This window comes from Nuphar pumila, unplaced genomic scaffold (genome assembly GCF_984573655.1).
Source record: "Nuphar pumila unplaced genomic scaffold, dmNupPumi1.hap1.1 HAP1_SCAFFOLD_202, whole genome shotgun sequence".
In the NCBI taxonomy this organism is placed as follows: domain Eukaryota; kingdom Viridiplantae; phylum Streptophyta; class Magnoliopsida; order Nymphaeales; family Nymphaeaceae; genus Nuphar; species Nuphar pumila.
Window position 1 is genome coordinate 16459 of NW_028323213.1, and position 20273 is coordinate 36731.

General features: G+C 51.5%; 2 protein-coding genes and 1 long non-coding RNA gene across 3 annotated transcripts; all 3 read right to left on the minus strand.

Moving 5' to 3' along the window:
- Positions 1 to 6746: 6746 nt before the first annotated feature.
- Positions 6747 to 10593, minus strand: LOC149810799 (cytochrome b561 and DOMON domain-containing protein At3g61750-like). Its single transcript, XM_089994113.1, has 6 exons — positions 10504 to 10593; positions 10086 to 10343; positions 9186 to 9467; positions 8399 to 8733; positions 7722 to 8100; positions 6747 to 7415 (listed from the first exon to the last, which is right to left on the minus strand). The coding sequence occupies exons 1-6, from the start codon at positions 10591 to 10593 to the stop codon at positions 7239 to 7241; spliced, it is 1521 nt and encodes a 506-aa protein (XP_089850239.1). The 3' UTR covers positions 6747 to 7238.
- Positions 10594 to 11182: 589 nt separating this feature from the next.
- On the minus strand, positions 11183 to 13489 carry LOC149810800 (uncharacterized). Its single transcript, XR_016429026.1, has 3 exons — positions 13256 to 13489; positions 12032 to 12097; positions 11183 to 11434 (listed from the first exon to the last, which is right to left on the minus strand). It is a non-coding gene; the product is annotated as an uncharacterized LOC149810800 (long non-coding RNA).
- A 2007-nt stretch (positions 13490 to 15496) lies between these two features.
- Positions 15497 to 18531, minus strand: LOC149810801 (cytochrome b561 and DOMON domain-containing protein At4g17280-like). The gene is made up of 3 exons (XM_089994114.1): positions 18017 to 18531; positions 16597 to 16975; positions 15497 to 15613 (listed from the first exon to the last, which is right to left on the minus strand). The coding sequence occupies exons 1-3, from the start codon at positions 18529 to 18531 to the stop codon at positions 15497 to 15499; spliced, it is 1011 nt and encodes a 336-aa protein (XP_089850240.1).
- Between the last annotated feature and the right edge of the window lie 1742 nt (positions 18532 to 20273).

Consider the following 20273-nt stretch of genomic DNA (forward strand, 5'->3'; position numbering starts at 1 on the left):
TGTATCTGTCAGCGTCACAGAGGTGTCCTCCGTGGGAGCACTATAACTCTGCACAGCAAGCCAGTGAGACCGGAGTATACTCAGTGCGATTGCAGAACGGCAACCGAGTCCCGCTTCTGTCTCATACACATCAGCAACATTCCAGGCACGTGGACCCCAAAAACTCACAATCTAGTGAAACGCTGAGCACGTTTCACTGCTACCTTTTTGGCACTCCTAGATCGGCAAAATACGCATTTGCTGCAACTAGTAGCATGCTGAGAAGATGCGGTAGTGTCCTCAAACGATCCATCATCAGCAAGATGCGGAGAAGGATGTGTATGCAGCCACAACTGCTTTAGACTCGGGATGAGGGCAAAGTTGAGGCGTTGAGGCTCACGCAGTCTTGAGCCTCCCCAGAAGGGTGTTTGTCCCCTGAGTCTTCGCATCACTTCTAGCTTGTGCCATGCTACACCCCTACCACGGGCGCTGTCTTTTGTTGTAAGCGTTTGACATTGCCTGGACACATGGCCTGAAGAAGATGTATGTAGAATTCTTCCCACGGTGCAAACGAATCATGAGACGTTTTCGAGATACGACAGCATGTACGCACACACGCGGATTTGCAGGTTGGGCACAGGAGGAGCGTTCCCTGCAACAAAGTATCCAGCCCTGCCTCAACAACAGATGTGCATGAATACACAAGCTTTCGGAAGTCCTCCCCCACTCTGACTCGCATAGAGAGGAGCGTGCAACCAAACATGACGTGCCCAAACGCTGCTGCAATGAGCTTCCTGGGACGAACGGCAAGGAAGCAAACGGTCACTTACGTCGATGGTGAACGCTTTCACGCTTGCCGTGTTTCCCATCCAGCCGATGACGGCATCCGCGGGGTACATGGCGGCCTGACCGGGCTTGACGAACCCGATCGCGACGTAGCCTGCTGTCTTCGCCTTGAGCGCGAACTGGACGCTGGTCGTCCCAATGAGCAGATAGTGCACCTCCACACCCGCCCCGCCATCCACGACGCAGCCGCCTGTGAGTACCGTCGATGAGGTGCAGCTTCCACTTTTTCCGCCACCCTGCTCGCAAGTGCACGTTGTCTGTCTGTCACCAAGTGCACCAGGTTCTGATGCCATCTTGCGCACTGACAAGCACTCATCCACATTGGCTGGAGGAAATGCAACGACTCGTCTGGGGCATAGTCAGTGAAAGTCTGCGGGCACTTAGGTCTGAATCCTCGAAACCTGTGAACCCCGTCCCCGGTTATGTCGGATGCAAGCTGCGCAGGGTTTGCAAACAACGCGCTATGCAAGTAGTGAGCAGCCATGTGCATGGGGATACAACAGCTAGTGCCTGTTGAGGTTATCTTGCGATACAGTTGTTGCGTTGTTTAAGGCGATGGGCATTCTGCGAATGAATCATCGCTATCATAGGCAGGGGCACGACGCTGAAGGGCCATGGGCGCATCTCTACAGAGGGCGCCATCAGAGATATGTAAAGGGTGGGAAAGAGTGCGACAATCTTTCCCACCCTTTTACATGGTGTGGATTGACAGATCCTGATTGTACAGAGTTTTCTGGCTCCGGTCCGCCATCAGCAATCTCCTGTTCGCATGCAATGCTGGCCAGGCACGGACATCCATGGAGAGATAGGCATCATTGCGGACAAACACCACCACAGCAGAGTTACTTGGGTCGGTAAATGCAGCTACTTTTATTTAATCGATAACTTGTCAGTGTGCTTGTAGCCCATACAGTGTAGCGGAAGATGAGTAAATATCCCGCGCCTAGGTCCCCTACAACATCCTATTTACGCGACGCCTGCATTTCTGTAGGTTTGAAGGGCGCATGTCATGAGACAAAACCCGCACACCGATGCGCCTGCGGCATGGAGAGACAGCTTGGCATTTTATCCGTGCTTCTTCCAACTGGGTTTCGACCTCCATTTTTGTCAAGGAAATTGTGAAATTTCAGGAATCTGCACCCGCAAAACACACGGCCTGGCAAAGAGCTGCAGTTTATGGTACATTACGCACCGGTGTGGGTGTGGGTGCTAGTGCTGGTGGGGAGCCTGATCCAGGGTCACCGGCAGGAGTGGAGCCAGAGCCACTTTGCAGGCTTGCAGTGAAGATTGCTTTTGCATCGTGTTGCACAACCGCATCGGCCGAACCGTGTGCAACGTTGAACGTCGCCGATGAGGTGCTGATGGGGAACCGGCCTGCTGCAAGATCCCGCGTGAAGAAGACCGTCGTATATCCTCCCTCCTCGGTGGCACTCGCGTCTGTCAGTGTCACCGACGTATCCTCTATGGGGATGCTATAAGCCTGTACGCGAGGTGAACCACACCTGAGCAGTCATGTGTTGGCACAGAGTCTCCACAGCGTCAGACACTTGCAATGGAGTAGTCCGTGGGCAGGTTGGCCAGATCGAGGCTGGCTTTTGTATCAATGAACAAACACAGTGGGGAGGTGGTGACGATTAACACACTGTGAACGATCGTGCAGGCCTGATAAGCCCGGTGAATCCACAAAATTCAGCCAGGTGTAGCCTATAATTTGCCTGGTGTATCCCAAAGTTGGGGCTGTGTATTTCTTGTCTAGAACATCATGATCAGTCTCAAACCGAGGTCAAAATGCCACCTTGGCCATCTTTAGAAAAAAGTTGCATTGCTGTGCAAACCAGACTTACCAACCAGATGCTCTGCAAGATGAAGACTCCGTCGTGAATTCCCCAATGTGCAAGAAATTTCCGTCCCCGAGCTCACAAAAAACGTTGAGATGAATAATCGAATGCTATGGCAGGCAGGGAAAACAGCGTGTACCTCCCCCACCAGGAAAGCAGAGCCAGTGCACATAGGGTGCCAGCAGAAAGGAATTGAACTCCCCTGGTACCAGATGCCCATGCATGGCGCACTTGCACGGCTGAAGTGCTGAGTGCACATCCCTCAGGCAGCAGAACCTGTGGAAACGAAGCTATGCGGTAAGAAGCAGAGAGACGCTTACATCGATTGAGTACGCTTTCACAGATCCTGTCGTTCCCACCCAGCCAATGACGGCATCCGCGGGAAACATCTGAGCCTGTCCGGGCGCTACGAACCCTATCGCAACATAGCCTGTTGTCTTTGCCTTGAGAGCGAACTGAATGCTGGTCGTCCCGGTGAGCAGGTAGTGCACCTCCACACCCACCCCGCCGTCTACAACGCAGCCGCCGACGAGCACCGTCGATGATGTGCAGCCATCCGTGCTGGGGGTATTGACCACCGGTGTTTCGCCGTCCTGCTCAACATCGCAGAGCTTGTTACATCCTCCCCTCTATCGATTACCACTCGTCACCAGACACCTCGTGTTCTTGACAGCTGCTCTGCTATGCTTCCTTCCCCAAACAGCCTGCTCTGTGATGATGCGCTGATGTTGACGTTGTCCCTGAGAGGGGTCAATGGGTCGATGTCAATTCGATTCCGTGTTATGCAGGAAGGCAGATCGTGTTGCCGTTTACCTTTGTTCTGAGGATCATGTGGATGTTGACGTGCCGGGTACAGCGTTGCAGGCAGACAGACCGACCAAAGATACCAGCACTCGACAACGCTGCAAAATATGGACAAGACGTTGCAGGCGCGAATTCAGCAGTGTGTCAGGTAAATACTCAAGTAGCAGACACCAAGTTGTGATCAGCGCAGGTTGTTTGACCCAGCATGCATGCAACGTGCCCTGGGAGTAATCCAATTGTAGGCCATGTTTCATTCTGGTGGAACAGGGCCGCATCCAGGACTGAGCTCTTGGGGCCATTAGCAAGTGGCACTTGGGGCAACGCACATCATCTCCCCCCACATCATCTTTGCCACCGCCTTCTCCACCACCCTCCTTCAACGATCGATAAGTCCCATGCTTGGTTGCACCTGCATTGTGCCGTGGACTTCACAAAATGCATTAGTGTGGCAAAATGACGGACGTGCATTGCTCCAGACGGCATGCCCATCGTGTTTTCAGAAGAAGAAGTGCTTGTTCGCATGGCGCAAATATGTGCATCAACATCAAGCGCTTGAGCTTTGCAGACTCCACTCGCGGGGGTTCCGTAAGTCACGCGCGCATACTCTGGCGAGCATGGGAGACGACCAGGCGGTTCGCTGCCATATCTATGTCACTCAGGACAGCTTATTTGCTCCACACCGTCAATGGAACTCTGCGATTCAATCCATGCCTGCTTTCCGACGACGGTGCCGCATCACGTAATATAACGAACTGCCCAACAACCTTAGCTGTTTCAGAGTCAACCAGTACCTTCGGATGAGCGACAGTGTGAAAACTGATGGTTGTAAAATACAATTAGACGTCATTGTCTTCATGTTACTTACACTGGTCATCATTGGAAGGCGGAACTGATACACGCTCTCTACCAGCCGGTCTACACGGTTGGACGATGAGCGTATAGCAACAAAATCGAAAATGGGCCACAGCGCTGAAGTCCCCCATTGCGTGATAACATGTCACATCGAGATCTCGTCAGTGAATGGTTGTTCTTGCAGTAAACGCTCCGAATTTTCGATGGCGGACGCTCCAAGGAAGGTTCGGCGTCATGCTTGAGCTTGCCGGCACTGCGCGTAATCACTGAGACATTTCGAGCGAGTTCCGATGTCTCACCTCAATTGTTGTTGTATATTTGATTTCGATCCAGACGCTGTTTGCCGTAGGGAAAGGGTCATCCGCAATCTAACATGCACAGCTAGCGATGGCGCAATATTTAGTGGCGAGGACAATGGCACAGACAATGGCACAGCCAAGGCAAACCAGCAAGCTATAATTCTGTATTTGATGCGCTTCAGATGATATGACTGCTTCGTTACATGATTACATGCCATGGCGAGGCACCCTTGCATTGAACATGACGACAACATGGAGAACTGAGTGGGGTCGAGCCCAGAGGAAGCTAGAAATGTCCGACTACAGTAGCAATCGTTGTATGTTAGGCGCTTTCACGACACGAATACCATACACACGCGAGCTCTGAATGTATCGTGGGCGTCAGTGTCCGTTGGGATACCGTGGCGAAAAAAGTGACACGAACACGAGGCGCACCTGGCAGCACGCAAAAAGGACGAGCAAAGATACTGCAGTGCAAGCAGCTTTACCACGGGCCATGTTGTGGGATTTGCGGTGCACGTACGGCTGATAAACCCTATCCTTTGCTGTTCTGAACGTTTGTATACATACTACTGGCTTGTCTCCAACGGCAACGGCGAATAACCTTTACAGGCCACAACCCATCCAGAAGAGAGACAGAGAAAGGCAAAGAGGGATGATTATTTGAACTGGAATCGTCTGTTGGAAGTCACTCGGCACTGGAAATGACACAAGGCATGATGAGTCATGCCTCTTGGAACGCGATATCTCGTGGGATAGAGTGTTAAGCCTCGATGAAATGAGAATGATTGGCGGGACACATAAAATTCTTCATCGCTTGCAACGTGATATGAGTTCACAAAGTGTGGGCGGTCTACACAACGTTTGAACTTGAATACCGTGTCGCCGCTAACTATTTAAACACGCTCATAATCCAACGGCCCTTTATTTGCGTTTCGTTTCAATACTTAGCGGCAGGAAGATCATTCATTTGAATACGCTCCCGCTCCCGTCTTCGAAACGTGCTCCAGTTGTAAGGCAGTGTTGCCCAAGTAAATCGGGAGTCCCCGTCGCCGTGAAACTGCGAGAGACGCACCCAAGGGGCTCCGGTGCACTGGACTTCTGAGAGCTGTTGCAGGCTGCACTCATGAGGTTAAATGCTGACTCGTTGCCCATCGGGCTCGTGCCTCAAGTGGTTACCCTCGTGCCGATATATTGTCTCTGTTACTGCAATTAATTTCCAGCAAGACAGGCCGGGGTTGTCCACCCAGACTGCTTTGGCGCACTGAAATCATTTGCACCTACATGCAGCACGCATGGAAGGCGGTGCAGTTACAGTTGACCCGTAGCAAAAGTGGCATGCGGCAAAGTCTGCACCCCACCATCACAATGAACTGAAGTGTCTAAGTCAGCCAAAAGTACCCATTGTCACAGGAAACGGTTGGGTGGCAAGCCAGCACTGCAGTTAATGGGTGCCTTGACGATAGCGGTGTCGGGAGTTGTGTACACGAGTGGTCACTGATGCGTTATGCGTACCTCGGTACATCGCATCGAATGGTGTGCACGATTTCTACTTCAGTTTCCAGGCCCGTGTGAGCACTTTGAAGGGGGTCACGATTGTCCAAAGTATTGACGTGCCTTGCTTTGCCAGTGCGAGGCTGGCGAGGTTGAGCTGAAGTCTCATGTTAATAGTTACACTCTGTTCAATTCATAACTAATGGTATTGAGAGGTCCGTCCGTGCTGAATCTTCAAATTGATGGTTGTGTCATCACCTGCTCTCAATTTGTCCACGGCCAAACGACAGGAATGAAATGGATGCGCGAGCAAAACGAAGGCGCCCTTACTATGACGGGCAAGACGACCAGTTCCTGCGCCTGGATGGAGGTATGTCAAGCAGCAGGAAATGGTCAAATGGAGACAAATGTGCACCATCACGGTGGGAGGTAAGGAAAAAGTGTTTACCGGTAGTAGACATGGTGGCGTCGCTCAACCGAGTACGGAAAAATGTTTCAACTGCGTTGCGCGTCATGGCATCTAGTAGCTGTAGAATCAGATCTCTCACGAGCTACGGTCAATGCATCAGTCACCGCAACATCTGCCTTACCCCGTCCATTGCATTCCAACGAATGGCAACTTCATCTAGGCAGATGTATATTCCAACAACCTTCAACTGACTTCTAAACATACAACAACCTCATCTACACATTTCAATTAACCCTGAACTGAATCTGATCCATACGTCTTCAAATACGCGTATGAAATCACTCAGGTGCAACTACTTGCAGACAAAATTATGCACTGAGAAGAAGAGCGGAAAGTAAACAATTCACACAACACCAGCAGTGGCATTCGCATGTGTATCATGCAGGCACATTTGTTGCGCAAGGCCAATGTGCATTGTACTGGACTGCGCATAGTGGTACAGCGAAGACGCCTGAATGACCCGCAGTACGTTGGAACTCCACATTGGTGCAACAACGCTCGACTAAGGTGCGCTTTAGTCTGCCAGACAAACCGGGCTAGTGCACCAGCTGCGAGTCCTAAGACGTACTGCACGCTCATACATGGGTCATCATCTTGCTGATTGCCTCCTGTGGCGCCTTCTGATTGTTTTGGCCCGGGGCAAAGCTAGCAAGGTATTCAGTTGACGCGGCTGCGCGGTGCAGCTGCGTGATACTCAGGGTTGTCAATCCTATTTGACATGGGGAGTTCGACACGCGCGATTGGAGCGTCCTCCTTCGAGGGAGGCGTTTTGCGCAGAGCCATCACAATGTAGTGCACAAGCGCAGTGGCAAACGCAGCGACTGTGATCCCGACCTGCAGCGAACAAAGCTGCATCAGCAAGTTCACGCTTTGATGCATCCTCATCAAACAATCAAGCATCCTGTGGTCTCTGCAACCCCGCCAAATCTGAGATGTCAACGCCACACATGCACGCTCACAATCACAGGCAACATCCCCAACAACCTGTCTTGTCTGCATCGTCATGATGCAGACATGAGATAGTGTACAAAGCATGATGAGGTAATCTCGATGATTGCGAACTTCCAAGCACACGTGAAGGCAAGAGTAGCACAGCGCTGTCTGTCACTGCGGCACATGCTGACATTGAAGGAAGCACACCCATGCTCCAGTGGACAGCAAGAGCGGGCCAGACTTGCGGACGTAGAGGTAGATTCCAATACCGATGTTAGCAAGGGCCAGCACGAGCATGACACGGGCTGCATTGAAGTGGAAGAGGTTCCACATAGGCCGTCGAGGGGCCGTCTTGACAGGTCGGAGGAACAAGGCGACAACCCACTGAACGCCGAGCAGTCCAGTCACGATCCAGGCAAACGCAGCATGCAGATGCAGAGTTAGGTCCTCAGTGTACTCTCCGAACTTGGCCAGTGCCACGATCAGCGAGACGACGTGCGCGAGAAGCGCCAGCAGCTGCAAGAAGCGATGTAAATGGAACCACATCGCATCGCTGGAGAACACTGCACTCCACTTGCCCTTGAACCTGCAACCCAACCACTTCGTTGCCATCAAGTCCAGCTCGGCATGCTCTTGCCTGACGTTGCTCACACTTGCTTGAGAGAGGAGGGCATTCAAGAATACTACTTTCGCTGCATCAAAATGGCCAATTCACACGCAGGCCAACTCGCACGAGTCAGCGACGAACGGGCAGGAGTTCGCTTGTGAATTGGGAATTGGAAGCTACACAAGTTGTCAGGACAATTTACTCAAGTGAGAAATCCTTGCCATTGAGTTCATCTCCCTGATGGCGGGAAGCTGGAACAATAACACACGCAGCACACCTGGCAAAGCCGACGGCATGCGGCACGAACAGCGCCCACGCGGCGATCATCAGCACACCGTGAGTAATCCAGAACTTGTCCTTGGGATCAGTGGTCGACACCGCAATTGAGCCACCAGCAAAGTCAACTGAGCCACTGGCCGCTGAAGTGTGTTTGACCAAGGCATCGCTGCTGCCTTGGGCGATGTTGTAGATCATCGATGTTGAACTGATGGGGTAGCGACCGGCGTTCAGTTTCCTGGTGAAAGTGACTGTAGTTGTGCCTCCAACCTCTGTTGCGGCTGTGTCCGTCAGCACAACACTGCTGTCGGGAGTGACGTCTGACACGTCATAGCCCTGCACGTGAAATTCGCAACTCATGCAGGGAAATGTGCGATCACGGATGGCGCAAAACAGCTGCAGTGACGGGTTGCCTTTGGACTTGCCAGTGTCCACATGGATGCGCGTGTGATGTTGAAGATGTATTGCAAATTATCGTCATGAATGCAGCTTGGAAACAGCGCCCTTCAGTGCTGCTGTGGGTGTGCAGTCTGAATGTTAACTGAGCGATGTGATCGCATTGGAGATTGAAATGGTCGAATCGCATGGCCCAGGCTGTGCACAAATTCGCGGAGAGGAGTCCCTAAAGCAGGAAACATCATGCTACATACTTGTGCACACGCGTACAGTCATGGGCATGCAAGAGTGCTTTGCCAGAACGGGATTCGACCCCATGTGTGCGCCAGATAAGAACACATTTTCAGGGATACAATTTCCGAGACGGTGAGGGTCCTGGTGAGGCTGCGCACATTGATCTGGTACGCCTTGACAGAGGCGCCCGAGCTGCCCATCCATCCAATTACTGCGTCTGCTGGGTACATGCTCCTCCGGCCATTCGTGAAGCCCATGGCCACGTAGCCAGTTGTCTGCGCGTCCAGCATGATGGTGATGCTGTCTGCAGGGCTGCTCAGCTTGTAGTGCACCTTGACACCCGCACCACCGGTAACAACACACCCACCGACGAGTTTATCGGACGCGACACACCCCGAGGCCCCCCCTGTTGCTGCGGCAGTTGAGGACGACAGGCTTCCCTGAAGAGCACCAAGCCGTGATCATTCAACAGGGCATTAGGCGTTTGCCGTGAGAGGTTTGCAGTCTTGAGCAAGCAACTGGTGGCTCGGCCACGTGAGCCGCCTGACGCGACGGCAAGTCGTGTCAGCCAAACAGCACAAACCGCAACGCAAAGTGACAGGGGAGGACGGAAGGGCCGTCGAAGCCACGTAAAAGCAGAATGTAGCAAGGACAGAAGCAGCACGACAGGAGAGCATGTTGTTCTGCAACGCCACGTGTCTGCAAAACATGAGTGCCACACGCGGCATTGATTGGTCATCCCTTAAACGACATGGCATGTGCAACGAACGTCAATTGGGGCTGTTGCAATACAGTCCACTGCCGTGAGAATAGAAACTTCGGCCAAAGCCTCGTTGCCAGAAACTTACACTCGATCTACTTGATGTAACTTCTCGTTTAGTGTTACCACAACCACCTGGGCTTTGGCAACCCCTTCATGCCGCACTCAAGGACACCATGGAAGGCACACTAGAAATAATATATGTAAGGGATTTGGTCGTGGTTCACGATTGCACTTTCCACGATTAGGGCCAGTGAGATGCAGGGGCAGCGAGCATAGCGTGGCATAGGGCACTTACTGGTGGGGGGGCTGCAGTGGGTGTAGCTGTGTCGGAGCTAGAGCCACTCGCCAGGCTTGCGGTGAAACTAGATGCAGCGGTGTGTAGACCGAGTGCGTCATTCGCTCCTTGGGCAACATTGAACGTCGACGACGCAGTGATGGGATAGCGTCCAGCTGACAGGTCACGAGTAAAGAAGACCGTGGTGTAACCCCCTACCTCGGTGGCACTTGTGTCCGTCAGCGTCACGGAGGGGTCCTCGACTGGGTTGACCTCGCTCTGCACGTCAGGGTCACACGCATGGGTTCATTCAAATAAGATGATTCATGAGAAACAACACCGCCGCTGCAACCCCACCGACACACAGCAGACAAGCTGAGCATCCGCAGGTGACGAGGACCCTGAATTTCACGGGCTGAGGGCAATACGGAAAAGATACATTGCATGCAGCAAGCTGTGATTGACTGCCAAGTTGCTCTCGGAGTTGCGAATGTCCATGTGGGAATGCTGTATGGATTGTTGTAGCCATTTTCACGAGAATATAAAGCAATCACGGGGTACTGCACAAAGGTAACGAGCGTTATCTGGATATGCCAGACCACGTTAAGGCCACCTATTCTAGGTGCTGGAGAGTATGGCTGACCGGTTAGTGAAGACTGGAGACTGGAGGGGCCCGCATGTCAGAATCAGTGGCAACATGTGTATGGGCTAGAGGTAACCCCTCATGCATACCTCTTCCACATCTGGTGTACATTGGGGTGGCGACAAAGGCCAGAGGGCTTATGCCTGTCGATGTGGTAATGCTGGCAGCTTCATACGGACATAAACTATCTATTTTTGCCAAGATGCTTCGTTAGCAACTCATGAACACATTTCATCGTAGTTTTGTGAACACACTTCGTTAGCAAAGTTGGCAAGGTACTACTACTACTGCCAGTAGTTGTTAACAACTGCGCTATGGAGAGCCAAAAGTTATGGACGTGGCACTCATAAAAACACATAATGATGTATTTTGTTCTGCATTTGAATATGATTTTTGATCCACGGTGATTAAGAGCAACCCTTATGTTTTAGGACTCACATCAATCTTGTAACGCCTTCACAGATGCCGAGCCTCCATCGGTAAGCCAACCAATGACGCCATCGGCGGGGTACATGCTCCTCTGGCCGAGGGATTTAGTGAAGCCGATGCCAACGTAGCCAGTCGTCTTGGCTCTGAGAGCGAACTGGGCGCTGCTCGTGCCGATGAGCTTATAGTGGACCTCTACACCTGCCCCACCTTGGATAACGCACCCGCCGCTGATCACTGTTGATGCGGTACAGGTTCCGTTTGTGCTAGCGACCGGAGTACTGGAGGGACCGTCGTTATCCTGCATGAACGTGCACGTTAAGATTTGGCCTACCCCCCCACCCCGCCCCCACAAAAGGAGAGCAGTTTTAAAAGCTGCCGCTTGTGATTCGTGCGATCTGGGGAACGAGACGTGCGTATGCACACAAAGTGCAGATAATGCATCACACCCTGTGCAGTTTGACGTTTGAGGACATTGCCGGCCATCGATTTGTTCCCTGTCGTGCATTCTGTTGTCCAAACATTTGCTTTCAACTAAGTCGAGGACACAGGCCCACCTGGTGCTATTTTCGTGCGCAAGCACGGGCAAGACAGCGTACGAGGTACTTTCTTGCACTGAGTTGTGGCATCGGCCGGCTGGACAACATGAAATAGCTGGCGCACAAGTTTATTGTCTGTGCGAATGTACAGATGAGACGAGTCAATAATACGCGCAAAACTGCACATGTATGTGATGCAAACACGCGAATCGCGTTTCCATCCTGGAAAACAGAAGCGGCATTGGATGGAGCAATCAGAGTGCAGGTTTGTGCCCGGGACGAGATTCTGCAGTTTGGCTAAATGGCGACCATTTGGCGCACTGCATTCCGCACAAGGCTAGTGGAAATAGGAGGCGCACATCACTGTACCAACCACCTTCACCGCCTTCCAAGAGCATGCGGGAACCCGCATAGCTTCGCCGAACCTGCAAGGGGACGTTCGCGTTGACGAAGCCAGCCATATCTCTGGCATGCTTGCAACAGTTAAACCAGAGCAAATGTTGCAGAAGATGCTTAAGTTACGTATGCTAATTCTGTAAGCAACGACAGTGCCTTGGGATTGAATTGCGCGACCAACCTACCGTCTCACCTCAGCCGTCGTCACAACGCATGACCATCGAATGTCATATAATCGCGTGTGACTGTCACTACCATTTACTGGTGCTACCATAAAACCAGAAATCCATGTTGATAACACAGCAGCCTGTCTTTCTTTGCCTCCCTTGCCGTTCTTTCGCGCACTGGAACCGAGGTATGTGGCACCGTATGACATGACGCGTCCCCTGTCGAACCTGTGCGTCTAATTCCACAATGAATGGCACCAAGAGCAAATCCTACAAGATAAGATTTTGCTTAATCCCTGTGTCACGGTACTACTACTGGAACTCGGTGGAGAAAAGCTTGTACTTGTTGGCACTAACAACTGTGACCGAACAGCAGAATTAACTGTCGTTGGTCAAATTGTCCACGGGCTCGTGGTTCAAACTCGTTCATCTTCATCCACGAAGGTGCAAGATGTGCATGCTATGCTTGCTTGTGTCTGGGCTTGAGAAATTTTCTCCTTGAGACAGCACTTCAGCGTCTTGCACTTCAAAAAACTGCCATGTCGCAACCACAGAAATGCTGGCCCCGCGCTGAGAACAGAACCTTGAAAAACATAGCGTGCACACGGAAGCAACACTCTGGACGGACGCTGTCACATCACGTGAGCTGTACCCGATGTATACGCCTTTAAACAACGTCTGCAGCTTCGCGTGATGAGCAAACCCAGCGAAACTTCACGCCGAACAGCCGATGGAAGACAGTACGCATGACATACAATTCAATAAACGATTTCTCTCATCGATGTTTGGCACTATGCATCATAGGTTGCCCGGCGTTCTCTAAAACACGACGTCTACAATGGCGCGACAACAGGAGCCACTCCACGCCGTAAACAAGCAATGTCGAGGCAAGAGCCTCCCTATTGCTGAACCCAACCAAGTAACAAAACAAACCCGTGGAAACCACAAAAATATAAACCACATGCCATCGAAGAGCAGCCAATGCAGAGGCAAGTCCCATGGTTGTGTCAAGAGGCGCGCCTGAAGTATTGCACCAAGGACAAGCACAGCAACTGCAGCTGCAGAGCTGATGCTGTTTCTTCGACGCATAAAAACCTGTGGACGAAGGTATCGCTGGTGAACTTAGAGCTCCGTTGTCCTGAAAATCTAGACAATGCAGTGGCTACCGACGTCGCAGCCACTGGCATTCAAGAAACATGCTGGATTAAATAACTGATTAGGCCAAGCCGCGTTTTTGCCATTGGCAATGTTTCAGCTTCAAGTTCTTCATGCTTTGTCTGCTTTTGAAGCTTGTGGGTACGGCCTATCTACAGGTGTCGTACATATACTATTGCTTCTTACCATTCAAGCAAACCCGGGAACACGACTGCAAAGCAGTGCCACTGCCGGTGGACGCACAAGGAATGTTTATTTAAAGATGGAATCTTGAGCGGGTAGCACGGCAGCAAGAAAGGCGTTCTGCTCAGCTGCAGGGCGTACCTAATCCCAGACTTACATAAACCCCATCACGTTGGCAAAGTAGTTGCTTACGTGGTACGCGGTTGCGGAAGCAGCTTCTTGGATCAGGCTGATATGTTCTGAAATACATGGGTCGTCTGGCAAATCAATCATACATATTTATGCTACGTATGTCAATTTCATGAACGAAACGCTGGCGCACAGGTCGGCGGATCTGCGCCATTTCCAAAAATTCCCCTCGTGCTCATTACGGTCGAGGCATCGGCTCAGTCGACCCTTTCATATCGACGAATGATTCGATACAGCCACGAAAGGGGTTCTTCCGAGCTTAACAACGTCGGCCGTTTCTTTCATCATGCATGATCATATGACTAGCCAGAAGTCAAAGTAGGGCCACGGGTGCTACATTTTGACGGAAACGCAAGTCCCGATATCATCATGCGTGCATTGCTTTGTGCTCTCAAAATCGTTACACGTGTAACGATCATAATTTGATCTAACGACATATGGTAAACAAATAAACAAATATGGAACACCCGCCACCAGGCAGGGATTGCCGGGCGAGAACACGGCAAGCAATGACACCTGTAGGGATACCAAACCCCAACCTCGACTAGCTGTTGCACTACATCCCGGCGACCTGCTGTGCAGTCTATGGTCCCGACTCACATGCAAGTGATACATACCTCCGAATGATGACGGGTCATTGGCAGGAGCACACACATTCCCCAACACTTCAGCAGTTGAATGAATTTGGTATATACATGAAAGAAAGAAATACACCAGCCCCAAAAAGATGGAAAGATGGTTGACAGCGGCCGAGGAGTGTACATGATGATGCCCCGTAGCAGTGCAGCACACTACATCAACACCAAGCCTGCATCTTCGTCAGCAGGCATCATCATGTACACTCCTCGGCCACCAAAATAACTTGGTGTTGAGGACGGTGTTCCACACCAGAAAAAGCACGCACGTCAGCAGACATGGTGTGGGAACATAAGAATTCCCCAATAGCATGCATGAGTTGATATGGGTCAAAAGGAGAACATAATTCAGATGGAGCTGCCCGGGATACTTCTGTTGGCCTACCTACAACCACATATCGCCTATGAACTACCTCCTTCGGGTTTCATTGACATGTACACAAGTTGCAGAGCTTGAAGGATTTGATGCCGAGGCTTCATGTGTACAGCTGCCTGCTGGCTTGCCGATCAGTAGGGGCTAGTATGAAAGCGACACGCAGGCAACTCCATGTGCAGCGATGCACGGTTTGGTATCCTCATAAAAAGAACAATTCTTGCAACGGAAAGATGTACAAACCCTCCGGTACAACAAGTGCCTTAGCATTGCCACTGGCAAGAATGGTGGGGACATGTGCAGAAGATCAGGACGTTACTCATAAGGCGTGCAACAAACACTCAACGTCGCGAAAAAAGACACACCAACCTAAAGAGTCGGCAAACCGCAACAACACCATCATTTGTGGGAGTGTGACAACCTTTTCTGGGTGCGTCTGCTACATACGCGCCTGAATGATTGAACTTAATTGCTGTATGTAAACTTGTCGGGCAGTCCAAAAGTGGGACTTTGGCCACCCGGATGTTGGTATTAATATGGTAAGCCAACACCCCTTGATGTTGTATCTTGACAGTCCACCCAAAAGCAACCCTGGCTACATGAAAATTCGCGGCAATCTAAGGTGTGTACCCTGACGCGCTGAAATCGACCAGAAGATGGTGCATGTGCCATCATCAGGCACATCAGGCGGTGGCATTTGCAGCAGGTAGTGCAGCCTCCGGATCTTTAAACGGCTTCAGATTGAGAAGTGGTGACATCGTCTTTCACAGGAGGCGATCGGCGAATTGCCAGCAGCACAAAGTGCACGACCGCCGTTGCCAGAGAAGCCAACGAGATCGCTATCTGCATATCTGTCAATGGTGAGTTGGCGGGAGTGGGAGGAAAACCAATGGCACTCCTGCCGATTGGCCGGCGCGTTTCTTGGCAAGTACGATTGCATTGTCTTGCGCCATTTGGTCTCAATAAACACTTTCAAAAACATGCCCAAGCCCATGTGCGTGGATTAATTGCCATTGCTTTCAAACAATTGTGGAGTAGATGTCGAGGTTTCAGATTCCACCAAGATTCCACCAAAGTCATGTACACACGGCCTATACAGTCTTATGCAGCCTACAGCTTCTGCAGAGTAGTTGCGTCTTGAGTCATCACGTGTCAGATACTCGTGTCAGGTATCTCCCCAAACAGGGCTTACGTTGGAATGTATCAGATGCCGCTTCCAACAAAGGCCCCGGGATGTTTGGCGATCACATACAGCACACGTTCGCGAAACCATGTTGATTGCCTGGTGGGAATTGCGCAATGCAGGACACAGTCACACCTGTGTCAGGGCGACGCTGGCTTGTGCAACATTGTCAATACTTCAGCTTGTTCCCAACAAAATGACCCTAACAATGCACTACATTCCCTCAGAATCAAGATGTGTTTCCTAAGCACAGCGCACATCCGTCCTGATTCCCTCATTTGCCATGACGCGTTGAGTCTTCAAAAGGCCACCCCACGGAAAAATGCGTGTGAAGTTGCTGAATGAGTTCTTACACAACGGTTAAACATCCGGCGACCATGATCGATTTTGAAGATGTTTACATAATCGCTTACACAGCATCAACCCTGGGCTTGAAAGTCAAGAGTTAAGGGGCCTAACCCCCAATAGCAGCTTGCCAATGAACCCCCCGCCAGATAGGCGACCAACGCAGTACGGCTGCCAGATGTGCTGCGGATTGGACTGGCATGGGTGCCACCCGCCTCAATGCCACGAGGCAGCAGAGCAAATCTGGACGGAATGATTCGTGTTCACTGTCATAGCACAAAGCGAGAGAATCGCGCACCCACGCTCCAGTGGACAGCAGCAGATTGCCAGACTTTCGCTGATAGAGATAGATCCCGATGCCGATGTTGGCGAGCGCAAGCACAAGCATGATCCGAGCCGCGTTGAAATGGAACAGGTTCCACACACGCCGTCGAGGCGCCTGCTTGTCTGGTCGCAGGAACAAGGCAACGATCCACTGAACGCCGAGCAGTCCAGTCACGATCCAGGCAAACGCGGCGTGCAGATGCAGAGCAAAGTCCTCTTTGTACTCCCCAAATTTGGTAAGAGCGATGACGATGGACACGACATGAGCGATCAGCGCGATCAGCTGCAGCAGCCGATGTGCATGGAACCACATGGCATCACTCTTGAACATGTCTCCCCATTTGGCTTTAAACCTGCACACAACATCCATCGTTGCTTGCTACTTCAAGAAGTGCAGGAGCTGGTGTGCGTGAGCCCACATTTATGGCGTTGCTCTTGAGAATGGCTCCCTGTTTGCCCTGAACCTGTACGCAGCGGCTTTTCATTGTTTGCTTGTCGTTTGAATGTATGGAGACGATGAGGGCATGCATTGCGGATGTGACCACGTTTGATTTACTTTGCTGCACGTACGTGCGCTGCTAGCGACTAGACGTTTCTCTGCTATGCGCTGCTGGAAGACCAAGTTCTGCGTTGCTGTTGTATGGCAACAGCTCGTGAAACTCAACTGAAGACTCTGACTTGAAGGTCGATTGCAATTCAACTGGTGACGACAAAACCTAGTTTTCGACGACACTCTGTACTTGAGGTTGACGAGATAGTTGAATCGTCAGAGTTCAATGTAAGCTGCTCGGACTAGAATCTTACATTCCTCAGGCAGGGGGCTAGTGTGTGGACGATGAGGTTGGCTTTGAGCTGCTATGACTGGAATCTGGAGAATGAAGACTTGTTTGTGTCATGCAAGCATGTCCAGAGAATGGCAAACATGCTTCTTGGCATGCTTACTCCAGTAATGTGATCTCCTTAAACTTAAGCTGCAATTGAATGATCGATATTTGTAACACCGCATAGACATCGGTAGGTATAAGCCTATCTAAAGCGCCCTCAACCAGATCCCAGCATCAGCCACTCGTCTCCCTATCCGATGTGAGATCGACGCCCTACGCGCCAATTCATCGTGCGGCCTGGCAGCAGGCAAGCAGCAGCTCGAATAACCTCCAATCATCCCTTACCCTTCCCCTCTCGATATAAACCTTCCCCCCAACCACAATCCGTCACATGAAATGTAAGTCAACGTCTCAACAGGTTATAGAACATCCTCGGTTCCTAGGTATATAACTGTGTCTTAAGAGTGCAAACCTGCAGGGTGAACCCTCTAGGCCACAAGAGCCTATCTATGCATAGCCTGTTATTCATAGGTTAGACTGAACAGTCCAATAAGCAGAAAGGTGGCGCACTTGGCAAAGCCGACAGCATGAGGCACAAAAAGAGCCCATGCGACGATCATGAGGATGCCGTGAGTCACCCAGAACTTGTCTCGCGCCTGTGTCCCTGTCAGCGATATGGCGCCGGTTTCAAGGCTGATGGAGCCACTCGTGGCATCGATGTGCTGCGTCAAGGCATCCCCCCGACCTCGAGCGACGTTGAAAGTCATTGTGTTTGGGTTCACTGAGTAGCGCCCTGCGACCAGCATCCTTGTAAACTTGACTGTGGTCACCCCTCCGATCTCTGTTGCGCTTGTGTCCGTCAGCTGGACTGTGGCGTCTGGTGTGACGTCCGAAGCGGAGTAACTCTGCAGACATGGCAAGGATGTCATGTGAAATTCCGGTGCATGACAGATGATTTCGTAGTAGCAAGAGTATTGAAGGACAGCCTTCGCCAAGGCTCGCAGGCTGTCAACAGGCCTCACCGGCTTCGAAGACCAAAATCGGACTAGTACCGCAAGTTCGCGTGACATGTACAGCAACCGCATGTGCGCGTTATGATGTTAGCAGGCCTGCTACGCTTCCAGATTGAAGGCCCTTTGCTTCAAGGGGCCGCACATTGATCTGGTACGATTGTACGCTGGCACCAGAGCTGCCCATCCATCCAATGACGGCATCCGCAGGGTACATTGCCTGGCGCCCATCTGTGAATCCCATTGCCACATAGCCGGTTGTTTGGGCCTGCAGCGCGATGGTGACTCTGTCGGGGGGGCTGCCTTCCAGCTTATAATGCACTTGCACACCCGCTCCACCGTCGACCACGCAGCCCCCGACCAGCTCAGTGGACGGCGCAGTTGCGGAGCAATCCATCGTTGTTGAGCCTGTGGGTGTGGGTACTGCTGTTGTCGGTGACGATGGAGGTACCTGCAGGGCACGCGTAAACATGCAGCGGCTTCATACACATATGTAACGGGCATCCATGTTTCAGGACGATCGCGTACATGCAGCGGCCTTCCGCATGATGGGAGCATTTGCGACAGATGCCAGCGCACAGCATTACAGCTCAGCTGACTCAATGCAACCACATGGTAGCGGACGTGATTGCTTAGCCAAAGGCAGTATGGCTGTGCATACGTGAATCTGCCAATCATTCAACAACATCATGAGAAATCACGCTGGTCACAAGCTTTCTCACTGCGCACACCCTCTCTGCGCCATAGGGAGGTGGCAAAAAGCCAGAAACAGACATGAGCCAACTTGTTGAAAAATAATTGTCTGGATTGTTATTAGATCTAGTAGTGGTTACACATGGCATAAACTGTCAGAGCGGTAACGGCACACAAGCAAAACGAACCGTGAGCAAAACTCCGAGTCCCTGTCGATGACATCGGAGCTGAGGATAGGCTGCAGCTTTTGGGCTTTGATACTGACCAAAACAGTATGATGACGATGCATCATTTTGCACCTGACGCATCCACACAAACATTGGCAACTCAAGAACTACATGGGAATCAGTGCTACCTGGACCAGCGAGAATACCATAGCCTGACCTGGCATGTCGTCTGAATCGTGCGCGAGATACATTAGTGTAACTTTAAGTCGCACCGAAGCCGGAAAGTCTGGGGGTCCAACGCACCGATGCCACTGGTGGGGGTTGTGCTGGGGATGGGCCTTCACCGGTCACCAGGTTGGCGGAGAAAGTGGCGTATTCATCGTGCTGCTCCAGCAAGTCAGCTGATCCTCGCGCAACATTGAATGTGGCTTCTGTGGGATCAATGGCGAAGCGCCCGGCTGAGAGCAGCCTTGTGAAGTACACAGTCGTGAAGCCGCCTTCCTCAGTCACCTCTGGGTCTGTTATCTCAAGCGTTGTGTCCTCTGGATACGACACGTAACTCTGCACAATGTGGCAGACTCCATCGCTAATATTGGCGCATGCTGGATGGGGGCCAGATGATGCCGCAAAGGGCAGCACAGCGATGCAACAAATCTCTTCTTGATGTATTGTCATTAGAGCATCTACCGCTCATCCATTCGCTGTGGGAACGCATGTCCAACCAACTTCAAAACTGCAATGTCTATGGAAATCAACTACTTGCTATCTTCTTCGATGAGTGGTGCACTGTCCCATGATTCATGCGGAATAAAGTGCTGAACGTCCCACCTTGCTCAAGCATGAGAGGGATAACTGCACACCAAGTCACACTACGTCAGCAATCTAGCCCTTGGAACAAAGGACATACGTCGATACGGTGTGCTTTCACACTCATTGCGCCACCGGGCAGCTTCCAGC

Coding starts and splice junctions, on each gene's coding strand:
- LOC149810801 (XM_089994114.1), bottom strand. CDS start 18,531: ATGCGGTTGCTGTACATGTCACGCGAACTTGCGGTACTAGTCCGATTT. Junction 16,976..18,016: donor CATGCTGTCGGCTTTGCCAA/GTGCGCCACCTT, acceptor TGTTGTGTGCAG/GTTTAAAGCCAAATGGGGAG. Junction 15,614..16,596: donor TGCTGTCCACTGGAGCGTGG/GTGCGCGATTCT, acceptor ACAGATATGCAG/ATAGCGATCTCGTTGGCTTC.
- LOC149810799 (XM_089994113.1), bottom strand. CDS start 10,593: ATGGCTACAACAATCCATACAGCATTCCCACATGGACATTCGCAACTC. Junction 9,468..10,085: donor CCACTGCAGCCCCCCCACCA/GTAAGTGCCCTA, acceptor GGTGCTCTTCAG/GGAAGCCTGTCGTCCTCAAC. Junction 8,734..9,185: donor TCAAGGCGTACCAGATCAAT/GTGCGCAGCCTC, acceptor TTTCACGTGCAG/GGCTATGACGTGTCAGACGT.